Here is an 18,573-nt window from a genome sequence, read left to right on the forward strand (position 1 = left end):
GAGCTGAGTGATTGCACTGATTATAGTGATTTATAGTTGCAACAAAACAATTTAAAACCATTCTGATTATTCATGTTAAAGATGCTTTATGTTTTGTTTACTAAATGTTTTATGTTCCCCTTTCTCCTACCCTAAAGGACTGTCCCCCTCCTAGCCTGCCCCTTTCCACAAAGAGACCTCTTCCTGGAAAACTTGGAAGTTGAAGGCTTTTTTACTGTTCTAAACTAAGCCATTTCATTTTGTTTATATATCTATATAGATAGATAGATAGATAAAGTTTACCTAGTAGAAACGAAAAGCCTTAGGGGTGGAAAAAAAACTTCAGTGGTGCCTAGTTCAAAAGAAGACAGAAATAAGAGGAAATAAGGGAAACTTCAAGCCACTTACCTTGGGGCTTCCCGTGCCTTCGCCCGCCACAGACACATCAGTAGCGAGCAGCCCAGCTTTGATGGCGTCCAGAGCCCGGAGAATCCAGCTGTGCTGTCGTTTGATTTGCCTCTGCAGCTCCTTCCACTGACTGGCAACCATCCGCAGCATGTCCTTCAGTCCTTCTCCGGAAGGGGGGAGCGTAAGTTATGGACCTGACTGCATTTTTACCCATTACTATTTTTTCATTTAGTAATTTAAATGGATACTTCAAACAATAAGCTTAATTTTAAACGACCATTGCCATCACCTGCCATACAAGCATTTGCCACTCAGAATAGAGACTAGGAAGTTTTGATTTTATATAAAGCATAAGGGCACAAAAATGGGATAACCACACAGGTGCATGGTTTAGAGTGGAGTTAGACTCAGTATATTGACTAAAAATATGCATGTGGAACAAAAATCATGATGTATAAAGTTAATTAACACTATAGTTTCACATTCCAAATAAAAGACCCTGTATGTATCTATGTGGAGGGTTTACAATGATCAGAAAGATATATGGAAATAGGTAAAGTTAATTCAATGAGAAATACAGTAAATGGCCCCAATAAAAACAACAGTCTTTAGCTAGCCCATCTGATTAAGGATGTCTTTTCTTATTTAGCTGTGGTAAGCTCAAAGCAAGAGCCAAATTATAATTCATTTTATGGTCTCTTATTACCAGGATAAATATAACCAAATAACAAAACTATTTTTTATTTATAATCTCTTCCTCATAAATACATTAATATTGGGGTAAGAACTAGTTTAAGGCCAAAACTCTGCTACTGCATCAGACTAGCAAAGAACACCCAAAATGTTCACATGTGTGCATTGGCAGGAAAATAATCAGGTAGTTGTAGATTGCCTGCTTTATATCTGTAATGATATCTGTAAGTACATTAATGCATATGCATTATAACTATTTGCACAATTCTAATTCAGTATCTTAATGGTATTTCCAGGCACCAACATCAAAAAGCATGTCAATGTGAAGTTTTTTGGAATGTGATTTTACTTGCAACTCAGGTGAACAGCAAGCCCAAAATAAGATGAACAGAGCATTTGGAGGCAGTATTTCACCTTTTAAGTACCACAGCATTGTATGCAGTATATGAAACATTTATAAATCTTGAAGGTCAATCTGATAATGTAAATATTAATAATACATAAGGAAGTGAATATATGCAGTAATTTACAGCAATGCTTCTTCATTCTTAATAGTCTGGAGACATGAAGACTTGCAATATTTCAGAAGGATTTACCTGCTTTGGGAGATGCAATAAGCTCGAGAAGTTGGTGTCCTTCCTCCTCCACAGCTTCCTTGAGAGCACAGTGACTGTCTACATTCAACTTAAAACTCTGCAAGGAAAAATATGAGCGTCAAACCCTCACAAGGCAGTTAAACATAATACATCCACACAAAATTACTTGCTACTTTTTATCAAGAACCACAAAGCCCAATTTACCCAATAGACACACTAATTTGCAATACTAAAAGCTATTGATATTTGGAATCTGGGCTCAAAATGTTTCCATTAGATTAGCAGAGTGCATCTGTTTGGAAACAGCTGACAAATCTAGAAATTCATTAGGTTTTTATGAAAAGTCACCTCCCATAGGCTATATCAAGAGTAGCAGTGTTCTATAAAATAGACTGAATTTCTATCAGCACATATAAGCTCTTTTCTTCACTTTCTAAAAATGTTAGTGATAGCACTATTTATGAAACCATAAAAAAATTGGCAGTATAAAATATATTAGCCTTATGTGCACATAAATCCATTAATATAGTAGGGTTTGATTCAGCTCTGTTTCTCAGATATCACACAAACCATAGAATTACTACCGAGATGGATCTAGGTGCTGTATTGAAATGTCGAATGTTTTTCATATCTTTGATTTTTAAAGCTATATTCCTTACAATGTGATGCTGCTTTTATAAATGAAAAATCAAGCACATCAGAGGCTTTTTCAGTCAGGATAGCCATCTAAAAGACAAAAACTGCTGTCACGGCTGAATTCCAACTCAGAACCATTTCTTTCAGGAAGCCTTCCCCTAATGCTTTACATGGAGTTAATCACTCCCTGCTCCCTGTGACCTCTGATCCTTATACCTGCTTTTATTGCAGAATTTATCATGCTGTATTCTGCTTGATTTCTATACTTGGCTACCAATTGTAAGTAACCTAAAAGAATCGCCAGTTTCACAGTTTTCTCCAACTCATGTCACATAAAGGTGTTTGATAAATGTTTGCAAGAATAGTGGATATCTGTTGAACTGGATCAACAGCACTCTCTGAAAGGGAAGGTTTCCATTTAAATATTTCAAGAAACACAGATGGTTTCCCGAAGATATTTCCATTTCTGGAATGTTGTAAGGCATTCCAACCATAGGAGGTCCAAAGGAGAGTAATTATAGTAACCAGCCTGCTGAATCAGGATTAGTCTTCAGGGTGAAAATCCATTCCTTGACCTGACTAATTGGAATAAGCATGGATTTTGAAACCCTGTGTGCCTAATTTTAGCTTTGCCATGATGAGACTCCAAAATGAAACTCCAGAATGTTTCATTAAACACTCATTGAGCAATATCTTTGTGTACTACACTGAATTTAGTATGAAGAATATTTGACAGAAGTTTGAGATGGTACAGTACAAGTTGAAATGTAATTTGGATAAAGAGATTAAACAACCATAAATTGTGAAATTAGCTATTCATTCATTCATTCATTCATTCATTCAAAAACCCTGTATTGTGTCTATTCTACATACTAGGCTGAGTAATAAGGATTAGGGGGTATAAAGCATCAAAGGGCACTTGCATATATTACTAGGAGAACGAAGCACAGCCTGAATCATCTTGGATGTTCAGTAGTGAGTCTGGGCTCTCCTTTTTTTTAATGGAGGGAAGGGTTCACTTTAAAGCTCAGAAGAACAAAAACAATCAAAAGAATTTGGAGATGAAAGAGATAGGGACAGACAGATCAGACTGTGAAGTACACAGATGAGGATTTTGACTAAAAACATTGACTCCAAAATTTTTAATCATTTCACCTGACTAGAGACATAAGAAACAGTAAAGTTTTTAGCCTTTATGCTAATATGACAGGAAGAGACAATCCCCAAGAGCTGTTCAACTATTTCTTGTATTGCCCTCTTTTAGCTACAGGTATATGGTTGAATAAAGAAAGTATGGCAAAGTATGAGAAGCCTCATGCCTCTGGTCAATCCAAATAATACAATGTCTATGAAAAATTTAATATCTATTACTTTATAGCCAAAATATGGCTGCATATTTTGCCATTTTCTGCATACTTTTTGCCACTGCAATGAAATCCTTAACTCTGAAACACTGCCATGCAGAATGAGGTTTCTGTGTGTTTCAGGGAGAAGGTACAGGGAAAATAAAAACACCTGAGATCAACCAGAAGTGCCAAAATTTTCTTACAATAGACTTGGGCTGAATGGTTGGTAATCATGAGTTTCCGAAGAGGCACATGTCTCATAGCAAAAGACAACCTAAGGACCTATGAGTAGGTTGGATAATTTGACATAATTGAAGCCAAGAGTATAGAATAGATGCAGCTGGATCTGGTTCTGCCTCAAGATGATGTAGAAGCATTTGAAGATGAAGTATACATTATTAGGAAAAAGATAAGCTGATAATCTTGATGCTGTGGAAAAGAACCATTTAATAGATCTATTACCCAAAAGGTACAATATTGCTTGATTTTCACGTGCACCTATTAACCATTAATATCAACTAAGGAATTCACAACGGGCCTCTGAGAAGGCAGCCAAGCTGGCACTTTAACAAAATTGTCAGTGAAATTTCTGGCTGCTAAAGGATCTATAAATAAGCTCTGTCCCATATGCCCCCACCTCTTACCTAGAGAAGGAAGCTTAGACAAAAGGTTTTATTTCCTTTGAACTTGTAACTTGGACACATTTCCATTCTAGTGCTACTGACACTACTACTACAGAATGTTTCATTAAACACTCATTGAGCAATATCTTTGTGTACTACACTGAATTTAGTATTAAGAATATTTGACAGAAGTTTGAGATGGTACAGTACAATTGAAATGTAATTTGGCATATTTCCTCAGCAATATCTTATGGTATATAGTCCCACAGTAATACCCATAGCAGTCCCTGAAAATGCAGGAGATTTTCTGGAGATTTAATTTATGGTAACAACATTGCCATAGGCAGGTCCCATGGTCCTATGTGACTGATTATGTGAAATTCCATAAGTGAGTAATCTGGGTCCTGTGGGGCACCAGATCTTTTTTAGCATCCTTAAAGCAACACAAAACTGAATGTCTAGAAGAGAATAACTAAGGAAATGAAAAATACAGTAACTGGGACAAAGGACTGGATTATCAAAAAGATGATACAATCAGATGCTGACCAATGAGTATTTCCATTCCTGCAATCTCTGCCTCTCCAGCTTGTCCAGACCTGGGTGCATTACTACTTGGCAGGATCCAAATTCAGGTAAGCATGCTGATTGTACTTTTGATCATAAGACCTTACAAAGCAGATAAAACACTCATTACCCCCATGCAATACTGTTAGCATTTGCCAGGGCCATTGAGGTCCATGAGTTTTATGATGTTTGTAAACAACTGAGAGGCCAAAAAAAGCTGTTGAGTCTTTCCTGACCTAATTTTAGCTTTTTTGAAGAGCACAAATTAATACAACAGATATTTATTGAGCAGTCTTTACCAGGCCTACAGATACAAAAGCTAACAATCCATAATTCTGGCACAGCTTATAGTCTATTGGATAAAAGAGATAAAAAAGCAAGTAGTTTTATATGACCCAGCATAGAATAAATAAGTATTTGGGTTTGGTATATAATAGAGGGTGGTGGGGCCTTAAGCAAACTGAATGGTGATATGCTCTGACCAACGAGATTTAATTTTAAAAAAAATGAAAGCATCATGCTGCCAAGTAAAACCACAGCTGTGGGCTGTATTCCATATGTGTATGGCAAGTGCTGAGTAGGTGCTGTGGGAGCCTAAGGCGGAAGCCAGGGTCTGCAGTCCAGTAGGGAGCTTGCACTGATTTGTATGCAGGCCCAGAGGTCATCTTTATTGTAGCAAGAAGTGGGGAGCCATGGGCATCTTCCCACTGGTGTGGCCAAGGACAGGCTGCAAGCTGGGTAAGTGGAACCTGTGGCTGCATATGGTACTTAACCCGGACCCTCAAAGAGTCATGGAAGAAGACACCAACAACACAGGAGAGTGACTGGTACAGTTCTGTGTTCTGGAAGGATCTTTCTGGCTGTTGTATAGAGTCGATTTTAAAAGCACAGACCAGAAACAAGGAGGCCGTTTAGGAGGCTGCTATGGTAATATAGGCCAGATGTTTCTGCATGCTTATATATTTTTTAATTAAAAAAAGGTATGCTTTTCCTTCTAAATGAATGGAAGAAGGAAAAATGGAGAAAATCTTCTTTTTTTTAAGTTTTTCACAGTGTGTGAGAGCAGTATGTGCCAGAATTTAGTTCTTTGGCTGTTCTGATGATAAATACCAGAGGTTATTAGTCAAGAGTCTCCAAATGTGAAAGACATATTGAACTGATGAACTTTTACTCCCACTGTCATTTTAAAGAGATAGTATATGTGCTGATGAATAAGGCACTTGATGACACTTTTTCTTTACACAAAAGATTTTTACTACCCTAAGAAAATGAAAACTTGCTTTTTTTCACTGGGGCAGGAGAAAGAATGGTATTCAGTCAGAAAAGCAGAGGCTTGAAAACTACCTGCTACCTGCCTGGGGCCATCTCCACTTGGGCTCCACCCTGAATGGTGCCCAGGACCACCCCATGTTCCCAGAGGGGTTCCTGGCGGGGAATAAAGCCATGGTCCCCTGTGCAGAGTCTGGAAGTTTCTCTCCTCCTCTCCCCAGTCCCATTCATAAAGGATAGTCAGATGGTGCTCAAAATATAAAATGTACCTTCCAAATACCATATGTGCCAAGAATTAAAAGATTTTTATGAGTAAATATTTCTTTAAGAACCTACTAAAAAACTTGGTAGGTCATTATACAGCCATTAAAATGAAGATTATGAAACCACATGAAAAATACAGAGAACACAATACAAGCCAAAAAGTGAAGATTCAAAACTGTATCTATGATAAAATTACAGGTATGTAAATGAACAATCCTACCGCATAGAAAAAGGGACTGTAGGGAAGCACAACAAAATGCCAACATCATTTGTGCAGCGTCGGATTGGTGCTGACACAGCCTGGTCTTACAGAACGAGTTCTCAGGGCTTTAGCTTTCTGGAACACAAAATGAAACAATACTATCTAACTTCTAGGTTGCTGCAAGAATTAGAGAGAACGATTGTTAAAGCATGAAGCAGTGCCTGGCAATGAGCAGAGCTAAACAAAAATCATTACAGACTTCTAAATTCATTTTATTTATTTTCCAAATATTCTGTGTAGTAAATGGTACTTCATGGCATTATCCAGGTGACAAGTGGCACTAACTGTTGAGGCTCTCTCAACTCAAGTGCAGAGACCACATTCTCTTTGCTTTGTGTCACCACCTGCCTCAGGCCTGCCCACAGGGGGCACTAAAACACAGATGCTGCCATCTGAGATTTGGGGAAGACCAGTGACGTGGGTCTTCCTTTTGCCTCAGGTATGTGCCCTGGGACGAGTCACCTAACCCTTCTGGGCTTCTGTTTCTTTATCTGCAACCCAGGCATTTTGACTCAACATATTTTCCAGTCCTTGGACACTCTGATTTTATCTTTAAGCAGGCAGTGAAGGATAGGTAGCTCAGGAGAACTTTTATTTATTTGAAACCAGAAAATTTCAAAGGGGGAAGAATCCCAAAGGCCATCTAACCATTCATCTACCTCAGGGCAGCTCTGTCCCTCAGCCATCCCGGACAGATGTGTCCGTTCTATTTTTAACTATCTCCGGGGAAGTTTCTTCTAAATTCTCATCCTGAATCTGCAACATTCCTTCCCAGGAATGTCAGAGCTCTGTGAAGAGCAGCACGAGCTTCACTCTGCTTCAGATTCTTTTGCCAAGTCATCTCTCTGGTGTGGGAGCTGGAAATCAGAAACATTGTGAAAATACACCAAGAAAATGCACACGTCCATTCGATCACCAAGACCTGCCATTGTATTTCTCTATCTTCACTTCTCTGTATAGACTAGCACGCCCTGGATTCAGGCCCTTATCATCATGCCTTGCCAGTTTACTTCAACAGTCTCCAGCTATGGCCCCTTCAAAACCCCATTTGCTCCTTATTTGAACATACAGGCATTGTCCTAAGCTTGTGGGATGTGGCTGAGAATAAGATGAATACAGTGCTTGACCTCCCAGAGCTCACAGTGCAATGGGGTGGGGTGGGGATGTGCATCTTATAAATAGGGAGTTACAGTCAGTTGTGTCAAGTGGCTATGATGTGGTGTGGAGTGGTGGTGATAAGCATGGGCTCTGGAGCTGGACAATCTGGGTTCAAATCCTGGCTCCTCCATCACCTACTGTGACTTTGACAGCCTCTGTGTACTCAGTTTCTTCACCTGTAAAAAGGGGTAAATGTTAGTGCCTACTTCATTGGTTGATGTGAGGATGAAATGTCTCAATACCTGTAGCACAGAGCCTGGCATACAGTAATAGCTCTATGAAAACATTTTATTACATGAAACGGTCTGTCTACAAGACAACTGACAAATATACTCTTCTTCTTAAAACCCTTCAATGGCTTCCCAAGGTTCCAGGATAAGATCCCACCTCAAGCATGTCCTACAGAACCCCCTAAGATCCCCAGCAAGTCTGCATTTCCAGCCCCATGTCTGCCTTGAAATGCACCAGAACTGCTTAAAGTTTCCAGCTCACACAAGCCGTCTTCCTTCAAATTCTGCTCTTGCTAGCACCTCGGCCTGTAAAGTCCTTTTGCCCTTCCCCTGGCTAAGCCTTGCTCATCCTTTAAAATTCATCTCGAGTGTCACCCTCTCTGGCCAGTTCTCCTTGACCATTTTCCATCTTCCAAGATCCCCCTCCTCAGAATTCACAGATTCTGTGTAGAACTCAAAGCTCTACTTAATATGCTGGGGTATAACTATTGATGCATCTGCTTCCCAGCCATGAGAACAGAACTTCTCACTCATTTTTGTATCCTCAGAGGTATCAACGCCTGGTACACAGCACACACCTAACAAGTGTGGAGCAAATGAATAAAGATCCGAGCCAAAAACCTCCATGTATCTTTCAAACTAACTATAGCATTTGGAGAGATATTGGTGCAATCACTCTTTGCTTGGGAGTGGTTGATAAATGTCCCCAAATTTTACTCAGTGAACACCATCTAAATGACCTGTCATGTTCCTTTGCTTACAAAATTACTCGCCAATTACACTTAGATGATCCCAGTGTACCTGCGACATAAACTGTACCCAGGCTGAGGTAGGCCAAATCATTAATTTAGCTTTACCCTCCCATCATATGATACTTACTACATAATTAAACAAATGGTCAGCCACCACCACGATTGTGTATTTCTGCAACAAAAGGAAGTGGCTGCACTTGTCACTGATTTATCAGTCATGACAATATGTAACACACCTCCAGGTATAATGTCAGAAGCTCAAGAAAATTAAAAGCACTATGTAGTCCTGAGAATGAAGTTCCAAGTTTATGATGAAAAGATAAGCATTATAAAAACTTTGTTTTCCTTTAAAAAAAATAAAAAGAAGACATTAAGATACAAAGACAAAAATCTTCATCCTTCCTGAGGAGACTTTCTTCCTGAAACCTCAGATAATAACATCTGCAAGCATTTGAAAGTGAATTTAGTTCTTCAGACAAATCACGATTTCTTTCAAACAGCTGCATTTTTTTGTTTGTGGTAGGTAAGTGTATTTTATTAAGGTTTGACAGTCTTTTCTGAGACACTTGCTAATATCTTATTCAAGAATTAGATATATGGGAGAGATTCTGACTGTCGATGGTGACTCTTAGTGACCAAATTTTCATTTGCTTTTCAGAAAGCCACCTCCACACCTGGCACAGGTAATCACATTGTCTTCCCAGCATGGCCACATTAGGCCAAATAGATTCTCAAACAGAGGTTCTGCCTAAAGGGACCATCTAACTTCCAGAACACTGCTCTGAGGTGCTGATTGAAAAAGAGGTCAATGCTGACCCAAATATCTTTCTACCCCCTGTGGTGGAATAATTGATGTGTAACAGCCCCTAAAGATGTGAAGTCACCAAGGTGATGGATGGATATAAGTATTTTATTCACATGTACATCTGTTAATATATAGGTCCCAGCACAAACACCAGGACTTAAGAATATTATGTGGATTTAGGACAATCCCTGAAGGACTCCACTTCCATTAAAAATTTGTTTGGCAGCCTAGGGCAGCTCTATTCCAACTCCCATATGCTTCATGCATTTGAGAGGGGGAACCAAACTGCTTTAAAAATAAGTTTAATAAATTTTATAATGTCAAGTCATTAACATCCTGTCTAGTCACATAAGTCTTCATATTTTGAAACAGTAATGTTAACCCATGGATTTGTTTAACCTTTTTAATATTTGAGTTAACATTTTTATTTTCCTTGTGTTTTCTGCCAAGGGGGATGAATTACATCCCCCAAACAGAAGAAAACATTCCTCTTTTTTTTTAACCTCTATAGGTGTTTTTCTTGTCACAAATATACCAGACAATACCTGAAAATCAGCTCTGCAAGCAGAGTCCATTTTGGTTTGGAAGCAGTAGAGGAAATAATTTGACTTGCCGACATTCTCAGGCATTGTTTGATGATTTACAACATTAGTTAGAATTTACTGCCTGTAATGGTTGTAACCATGCTTTTACAAATGTTCATTCATTCATTTAGCAGATATTTTTAGTACCTATTTCACATGTGCAAGGCTGTTAGAGGAGATACCAAAGAGATATACGTTGTTCCTCAAGCAGGTGAATGTCACAGGTGAATCATTTCTTTAGGTGGGGAGAAACTCGACTTCTCTAGGAACACCTGAGCTTCTCATGCCACATGTTCTCCACACCTCAGATCTCCAAGGAGATGCATACAGCTCTCCCAGAATGAACAAAGCATCCTTGCATACATGTTTATTTGATCTTCACAACAACCTTAAATAGATATGAAAGGCATTCTGGCTAATGTATACATCTGTCTCAGGCCTGAAACTTCTACCTTAATATCATTTATACAGGGTGAACTGCTTCAAGATTCCTAAGTTCCATATAACACAATAGATAAGAAGGTCTATTCAGGGAGGGAGAGGTAAGTTACAGCACCTGGCTCATGTGAGTTAGGTCCTACCCTGGCTCTTGTCTACACCCAGTGTCCTTCAGCCTATAAATGAATCCTCATCTTGCAGGGCCAGTCTGCAAACTTTCTCCTCGGGGCTTAGCATACCACTGCCCTAAAAAGGAAGGGCTTAATAGATGCAGTGTTTCCCTGACATTCTCATTTAAAACAGTCATTACATCCTAAAGAGAAGAATAAATAAAGTAATAAATTTGTAAAATGTCTGGGTACCAACAGTTTTCAAAACAAATGAGAACTGATCAGTACTGTGGCCCAAGAGCTCTTAAACTGAATCAAGCAAAAAGTATATTCCCAGGAGCTTTGAACAGTTTAGGGGTCCTTTTTAACTGAAAAGAGAAGACAACACTATTTGTCTCCTAGATAAACAGAATTAGAGTTACATGAGCAAAGGAATGTGGCCCAGAACTTTCACATGTCCAAAATGATCCTCCCATCCCCATGCATCGACCTCAAAATGCCTGCATGCTATAAATTCCCAACAGACCTTTCCATACACAAGCCACTAAAGGGAGTAACTCAAGGATGGGAGTTGAATATTTCAAATCCCCCAAAGAGAAGTTATGCTGCTCCCTACTAAACTCTTAGCTAGTCACCTTAAAATGACAGGAATCAAAGCGGACAAGCAAACAGAACTTCAAAGCTCCTATGAGACCAGCAGTAGGTCTGAGAGAGGTGGCGGCCAACCTCATGCAGCACAAGCTTTTGAAGTCTCATGACTGCCTCCCATTAGCTGAGCAGTGCAGCCACATGGCAGCTGCTGGTCTTGTGAAGCTCAACTTTCTTGGGTCAGGGCTGCCTATCATCTCAACAGAGAAAGGCAAGTAGGGAGAGGTGGGCACAAGGGAGTGGGGAAAAGAAAGCCTCATGTCTCTTCAAGCAATGAAAAATGGAACCCAGATGGAGATAGGAAGTCAAGCAAAAGAAAAAAGCTGACTGCATTTTGGTAAATTTTCTTGTACAGCTAAAAACTCTGTGAGAAGTATTGTGTACAAATGAAAGCTATTTAACAAAAAATACAACATGAAAATCTAAATATAGATAATAAATGCAAAAATATCTGTATTGAGATTGTGTTAGCCAGCACATTATTAGTTTAATCCAATCTGGTTTTGTAAGTACCTTAAGTACAATAAAAAAAATTTTCAAACCCTTCACGGATATCAAGACTGCGAACACTGGTCTGCAGAATTTCGGTGTTTCTGTGCCACCTTGTGGTAGCCACCTCATATTGCAGGTACCAATCCTAAATGAACAAAATTTTAAAGGTGGGTTTTAAAAGCTACCCTTCCATAAACACGAATTCAAAAAATGCTGTACACACACAAACACGGGCCCAGCTCACTTTCTGGGCCAACAGCAAAGCCCACCTCTAGCATACAACAGACTCTTATTTCATCAGGGCCCTGAGTTGCTGCTGTGAGTAGACACTAATGGGACAAGGAGAAGACTCTGAACTGGTGTTAAAATATCCTGAATGCACCTGGCAGTATTATTTGCAAAAGCATAAATAAGCAAGCTGCTTAAATGGCCACCATCATGGGAATAGTTAAATAAACTGTGACACATCTACACAAAAAAATACTAAGGAGCTGCTAAAATGTGTAGTAGCTCTTCCTGCACTGACAAAAGGATGTATGAGATATGTTTAGATACAAAAAGCAAGTCATTGAACAGTTTGTATAACATGAATTGAAAATCCTTAAAATGTATTCACTTTTACATTAAAAGGTCCAAAAGGATATACAACAACTGTTTATGTTGGTTACCCAAGGGAGGGTAAGGCTTTTTACTTTTAATTTTATGCTTTTTTCTATGGTTTGAATTTTTTCCAGTGAGTGTAATGTAATGTCTTTCTTTAACTAGAGTCCCATAATTACAGCAATTGTATGAAGATAGACTTTGTTCCACCTTCAGCACATGCCCATGATGGTCACTGAGCTCTTGTAAAAACTGCCCCCTCTTTTCCATGAAAACACCACTTGTAATGTTCTCATTCCCTGGTTTTGCACATCGCTAGAATGGCCCTGGAGCTTCACTCCCACTCCATACACAAAGAAGCTTTCAGCCAGTTTCCACACCCTTTTATACATTCAGGTCTTGGTTGGATTTCTGTCAGCTGTGGAGCAGCAGGCCTTCCCGCCTACTCTCAAGAACATTAGTAGCTTCGGGGAGATCAGGAAAGACAAAACAAGACGTTAGTAATGAGATTTGACTAAAGAGAGAGTCCCAAAGAGAACTGTGAAGTGTCTCTCTAACCTGTTCCTCTCCCCGATCCATCCCCTCCACTCTAGTCTTACCTACTTCCCACCTAACCTAACCCACATCCTCTCCATTTCTCTTATTGCTCGAACATTATTTAATCCAAACATTCAACAACAGCCTCCCAGATCTTAGGCTTGTTCCATCAATGACTAAGTAAACAAACACCTTAGAACATACTTGTCTTTCTAGGACTAGAATCCAAACACGCTTTTGCTGAGGACAGAGACCTGTTACACACTTATCAGCCTGGCTTTCAGGCCTGCCTAACCCTGGATTCCTCAAGCTGTTAAGATATCATATTGTTTTGAAATAGAACCCCCCAAATAGTATCTTTCTTTTAAAAAATTCTATTCACATCACAGACAAGGGACTCATTTCCTTAACATATACAAATCTCCCATAAATCCTGAAGAAAAGGGCCAATGACCCAACAGAAAAATAGGCTAAGAATATGAGCAGACAGTTCTCAGAAAGGAAATACAAATGACTCCTATAAATATGAAGAGGTTACTCCACTCCACTTACAATACAAGAAATACAAACTAAACTACAATGAGATGCCATTTGTAACTATCAAACAAAGATCGACCAATGTGATACATTTCCAATAGCAAGGATGTGCAGAAATAGACATTCTCTTGCATTGCTGAGTACAAACTGGTACAATCTCTATCAAAGATAATTTTGGCCATACATGAAAATTTTAAATGTCATAACCTCTGATCCAGAAATTTCATAGTAAAGTGTTCATAGTAATGAATATCTGAGGATATTCACTGAAGCACTGTTTATAATAGAAAAAGATATCAAGCAACCTAAGTTTTCATCAATAAAAGACTGGTTGAATAAATTATGGCATATTCATAAGTGAAATACTGTGCAACCATTCAAAATGATGAAGTAGTTCTATATTTACTAATTCTGAATTATTGCTCATATAAAATTAAGGAAACAAAGTTAAGTACACATGTACATATGTTTTCAAATACCTGGAATAACTGAAAGTATATAGAGAAAGAATAATCAATGGTTGCCTCAAGGGAGGAGAACTAAAAACGGGGGGGACACAGATGGAAAGCTTATTTTTGACTTTCTACCTTTTTACTCTCTTTATTTCCCTTTAGAATGTTGTGTTGTATCTACATAGTAAAAAAAAAAAAAACCAAAAAAAACGTAAAGATACTAATAACAGACGGCCTGTACCAGCATACCCTTAAAATGCTGCACTCAAATCCATTTTTCATTATGCTCATAATTATTCTCTTCTCTAAGCCATGGACCTCATCCTGTTAATCTATGCCAAGCTGAACCCACTCTCGCAGCTTTTATGATTGATTCATGCCACTCTCCTGTTTTAAAATAAAATCAAACCTTCAGTGAGTACCTACTACTCCCAGAGAAATATTCAATCCATTAAAAAGACACTCAGTCTCCTTTACCACCCAGCCCCAAACTGTAAGACTGCAACCTAGTCTCAGCCGTACCAGATGGGTCACCACACCTCTCTTACATACCATAAAATCTCCTCCTATCCCCTCTCCATCTAACAAATCATATTTGGCCTGTGAGGTCTACAGCAAATTACCTCTTTGAGACTTCCCCACCCTCAGGAAGAGCTCTTAAAACTTTTCTCTGTTCTCCAAACAGTACTTATCTTTCACAAAGCTTACTGCTCAAAATTACATTTTACATTCATTGTTTATGGGTCTGTAGATGACTAAATATAATCTATGGTCATCTCCCTTAGATTGCAAATCCCTGAAAGCAGCAGCCAAATTCATTCAACAGATGCTCCCAGCACCTAAATAACTTCCTGGCACTCACCAGTGCTTAACATACATGATCTCATCATCACCATTTCCACCCATGTTTTCTCATTTATCAGATTGAATTAAGAATGTTGTTTTCCCAAGGCTATTTCTGCATGATTTGTTAATATTTGCCCAACATGACATGGTATTACCTGTGCAAACGTTATCTCCCAAGGTTAAGCCAGGCCCTCGTGCTTAGCTATTTTCTGTAATTCCTGCACAACTATCTGCTGTCAGTTTGACTTTGCTTTCTCCTACTGTATACTCTGACTGGCTACAGATTAGAAAAGCTTTTGATTTGTTTTCCTACAATAGGTTTTTGTATATGATGTGGTGCCCAGTTGATGAGTTAGGCATGCACAAAAACTATTTGAAAGATTAGAATTATCTTTTCAGATGCAAATGGACATGAAATGAAATCTCTAGAGGGAGAAGTTGCTGTCCTGTTCTATTGCTTTACTCTTAAGCTAACTCTGAATACTACAGATTCTCTTAAAGGAAAAAAATATAAACAGTCTGCTAAGAACTAATTGTGATGCTTATATATATGATGCTTACATTCAAATGTAGTTTTTGGTGACTTTTGCTTTTTAACCAATAAGATGATGAGGGAAACAACTTAAATATTCATTAAGGATGAATGAATAAACAAATTGTTGTTTATGCAATGGAATATTACTGAGCAATAAAAGTGAATGAACAATTAAACCATGCAACATCAAAATAAGTATGCTGGGTGAAAGAAACCAGACCCTCTCCTCCCCGTCCCCCTCCCAAAAAAAAACAGAGAGAAAGAGAGAAAGAACATATATCATTTGATTCCATTTATGTAAAATTCTAGAAAGTACAAACTAATCTAACAGTGTCAGAAAGCAGATTGATGATTATTTAAGAACGAGGAAAGGGAGAGAAGAATCACAAAGAGTTGTGAGGAAGCTTTTGGAGGTGATGGACCTGTTCATGGTGGTGATGGTTTCATGGGTTATATGTTTATCATTTTGCTAAAACTTGTAAAGTTGTATACTTTAAATATACACCATTTTTTTGTATGTCAATTATCTCAATAAAGCTATTTTTTAAAAGTGGACAGAGGGAGGAAGAAGGCAGTTTGTCCAAAAACATATGTATACAGTGCTATTTTAAAAATCATTTTTAACAAAGAGGATGTTCAATATGTTCAATACTCACAAAACACCTCTCCAGAATGACATTTCCTGAAAATGTCATTTTCTAGGAAGACAGGAATTGTATTTTTGAAAGGAGCAGCAGGTTGTAATCAGATGATTAATTATCATGGAAAATCATTGATGTATCATCACAGTTTCACAGTATTTCATCGAGTTAAAGTAAAGCTCCTTCATATCTCTCATAAAAGTATTCTGAAGCTTTAATTGATTTATGTTGGTAAAAACCCTTGGTTACTGTCATGGAAAATAATTGAATTACATATCAAAGTATAAATGTACAACTTTTGTTACTGTTTTTATTTTTTTCTTTACAATAAACATTGCAGAGTGCCAACTATCCTAACACATTATTAAACCAGGGAGACACTGCACTCAGGGGCTTGCATATACATTAATTTAGTGTTAAATTATATAATCTATAGAGATATTTAAAGAAAATCATGTAGCTATCTCTACCTCCTGGATAATCTTGCAAATACTGTGTGCTCACTCATTAAGGAACAGTAATGCAGGGTAAACTAAGGAGTATACATCTTTAGACTTAGTTATGTATATTTTTTATGGACAGATAGATGCTTTTTTCCTTCTTTTGAGAAGAATAACAATATTAACTGAGTAATTAAATACAATAAAAAATATACATGACAGTATTGATCAGGAGGACAAAGTGAACACTGTCCTCTTCGACACAGAGTAACTCAGAGTTTGTCTGAAAGATGTTTAAACAACAGGCTGTATCTAGAGTAAGGGCCACAGCAAGAGTTTAATAGTGACTCAATAATTCTCCTTTATCATTCAATGGCAATGCATGCACACTAGGGCCTCCAGTAACTGTTAGATAATATTATTCATAATTTCAGAAGTGAAATTTGAGATTGTGACTTAAACACCCAGTGAACAGATCTGGAGACGATAGTCCTTCACTATTTGCAAAGCAGAGATAAAGATGTTCCTATGTTATCTCTATTCCAATCAATATAATCAGACATGATCATGGAGAAAATTCATTAAAGTCAATAAAGTTTTGGTCATTAGGCAGAAACAAGGTTATTCTTTAAGAGAGAAACAATTTAAGAAGGACTCTTTGCTGTGGATCTAATGTAAGAGATCCACAGCAAAGAGAATAATGGTTACCGCATTTCAGATGAGAATGTCATTAGGAGGCAGATACTGATACCTGCAATTCATTATGGCCAGCCCTAAAGAGTTCTGTATTTTATAAGGCTGGACTACAGAGTCACAAGCCACATGGGGCACTTAAGTTTAAAATTTAAGCCACGAGCCATTTAAATTTAAATGTAAGTTAGTTAGAATTAAAAGTTTGTTTCCTCAGTTGCTCTAGCCACATTTCAAGTGCTCAGCAGACACATGTGCACAGTGGCTCCCCATGGACAGTACAATACAGAGTATGCCATCATCCCAGAAAGTTCCAGTGGACAGCGTTGGGTCAGAATGAGGCTGACATCAGTAGGAGATGCTAAGTAAGCAACTCTGTAATACGGATTTGAGAACGGGAATGTGCGCTGGTTACAGAGGCCATGTCACTCAACTCCCAAGGGGAAGCGAACCTGGGTTCACACTCTCCTAGCCTAGCTTTCAATAACAGCCTAGAGCTGAAGCACTCATTATATGCCCATGCCCTCTGGGACCTCAAAAACTAAATTTATGTTTTCCATAAAATATCAAATCAAGAGAAATTAAGACAGCACACTTAATGTGAAATAAAGTTCATATACTCCTGTTTAAACACAGATTAGAATTTCTGTCAGAACAATGCCAGTGAAAAGTTGACATTCTAATTAAAACAATTTACATTATAAAGCACTGAATATCTTTATCTTGCTACTATGAAATGCCCTCTTTAAAAAAAAATCAAGGTTCTACTCAACAGGGAACTGAGTACTAAGGGCAGTATTTAAAAATCCATGTGCAAGCGGGGTGGTTAGGGTCACTGGCATTTTTACACACCAGCAACGCAGGCCTCTACAAAGCAAAGCAATACCCTCATCCTCGACTGTGTGGTTTTGTCATTCTCTGTCATCCAGGAGCCTACTGGAGTGCAACAGTAGGATTTTGAGGCTGTTTTTCTAATAAACACTCTCAAGAGACAAACACCAAAAAAAAGGAAAAAAACCCTCTCTCTTTCCCCTCTTCTGCCCCACCGTCTCAGTCTCTCACTCACCATCACAGGGAAGAGTCCAGGAAGCCTGTGGGCCCCACACATGGAGGACTCCCACACAGGATTCATTCAACCCAAATTCTGACTGTGAGGGCCAGAGAACAGGCCCCACAGTCAGGCGCCCAAGGGTTCATGTTCATTGCCTTTGTTAATTCTGCGCTCTCGGTGAAAGGAATAAAGATGAGGTCCTTAAAGCTTGAATTTTCATTTCCTATGACAACGTGCTTTTTCTTCATGCTTTATCACACTCCACTACTTGGTTTCCACCCCTTCATAATTGATATCGGCCATTTGAAGCGTTCAGTAAAAACCTCATGAGGTTCATCAAATGTCCCTCAGTCTATAATTCTTGCTTCTAAGATATTCAGAAGCATA

At 38.4% G+C, this 18,573-nt stretch overlaps 1 protein-coding gene across 5 annotated transcripts in view; it reads right to left on the reverse strand.

Annotated features, from left to right (window-relative positions):
• Positions 1-18,573, reverse strand: part of AKAP6 (A-kinase anchoring protein 6) — a 631,616-nt gene that overhangs the window by 250,092 nt on the left and 362,951 nt on the right. For all 5 annotated transcript variants that reach the window (XM_036881256.2, XM_036881257.2, XM_036881259.2 and 2 more), the window contains 2 exons: positions 1,677-1,773; positions 388-548 (listed from right to left, as the gene is read on the reverse strand). In XM_036881256.2, coding sequence (XP_036737151.2) covers positions 388-548; positions 1,677-1,773 — 258 coding nt within the window. The remainder of the gene's footprint in view (positions 1-387; positions 549-1,676; positions 1,774-18,573) is intronic.

The sequence above is a fragment of the Manis pentadactyla genome, chromosome 11, assembly GCF_030020395.1.
Source record: "Manis pentadactyla isolate mManPen7 chromosome 11, mManPen7.hap1, whole genome shotgun sequence".
Classification (NCBI taxonomy): Eukaryota; Metazoa; Chordata; class Mammalia; order Pholidota; family Manidae; genus Manis; species Manis pentadactyla.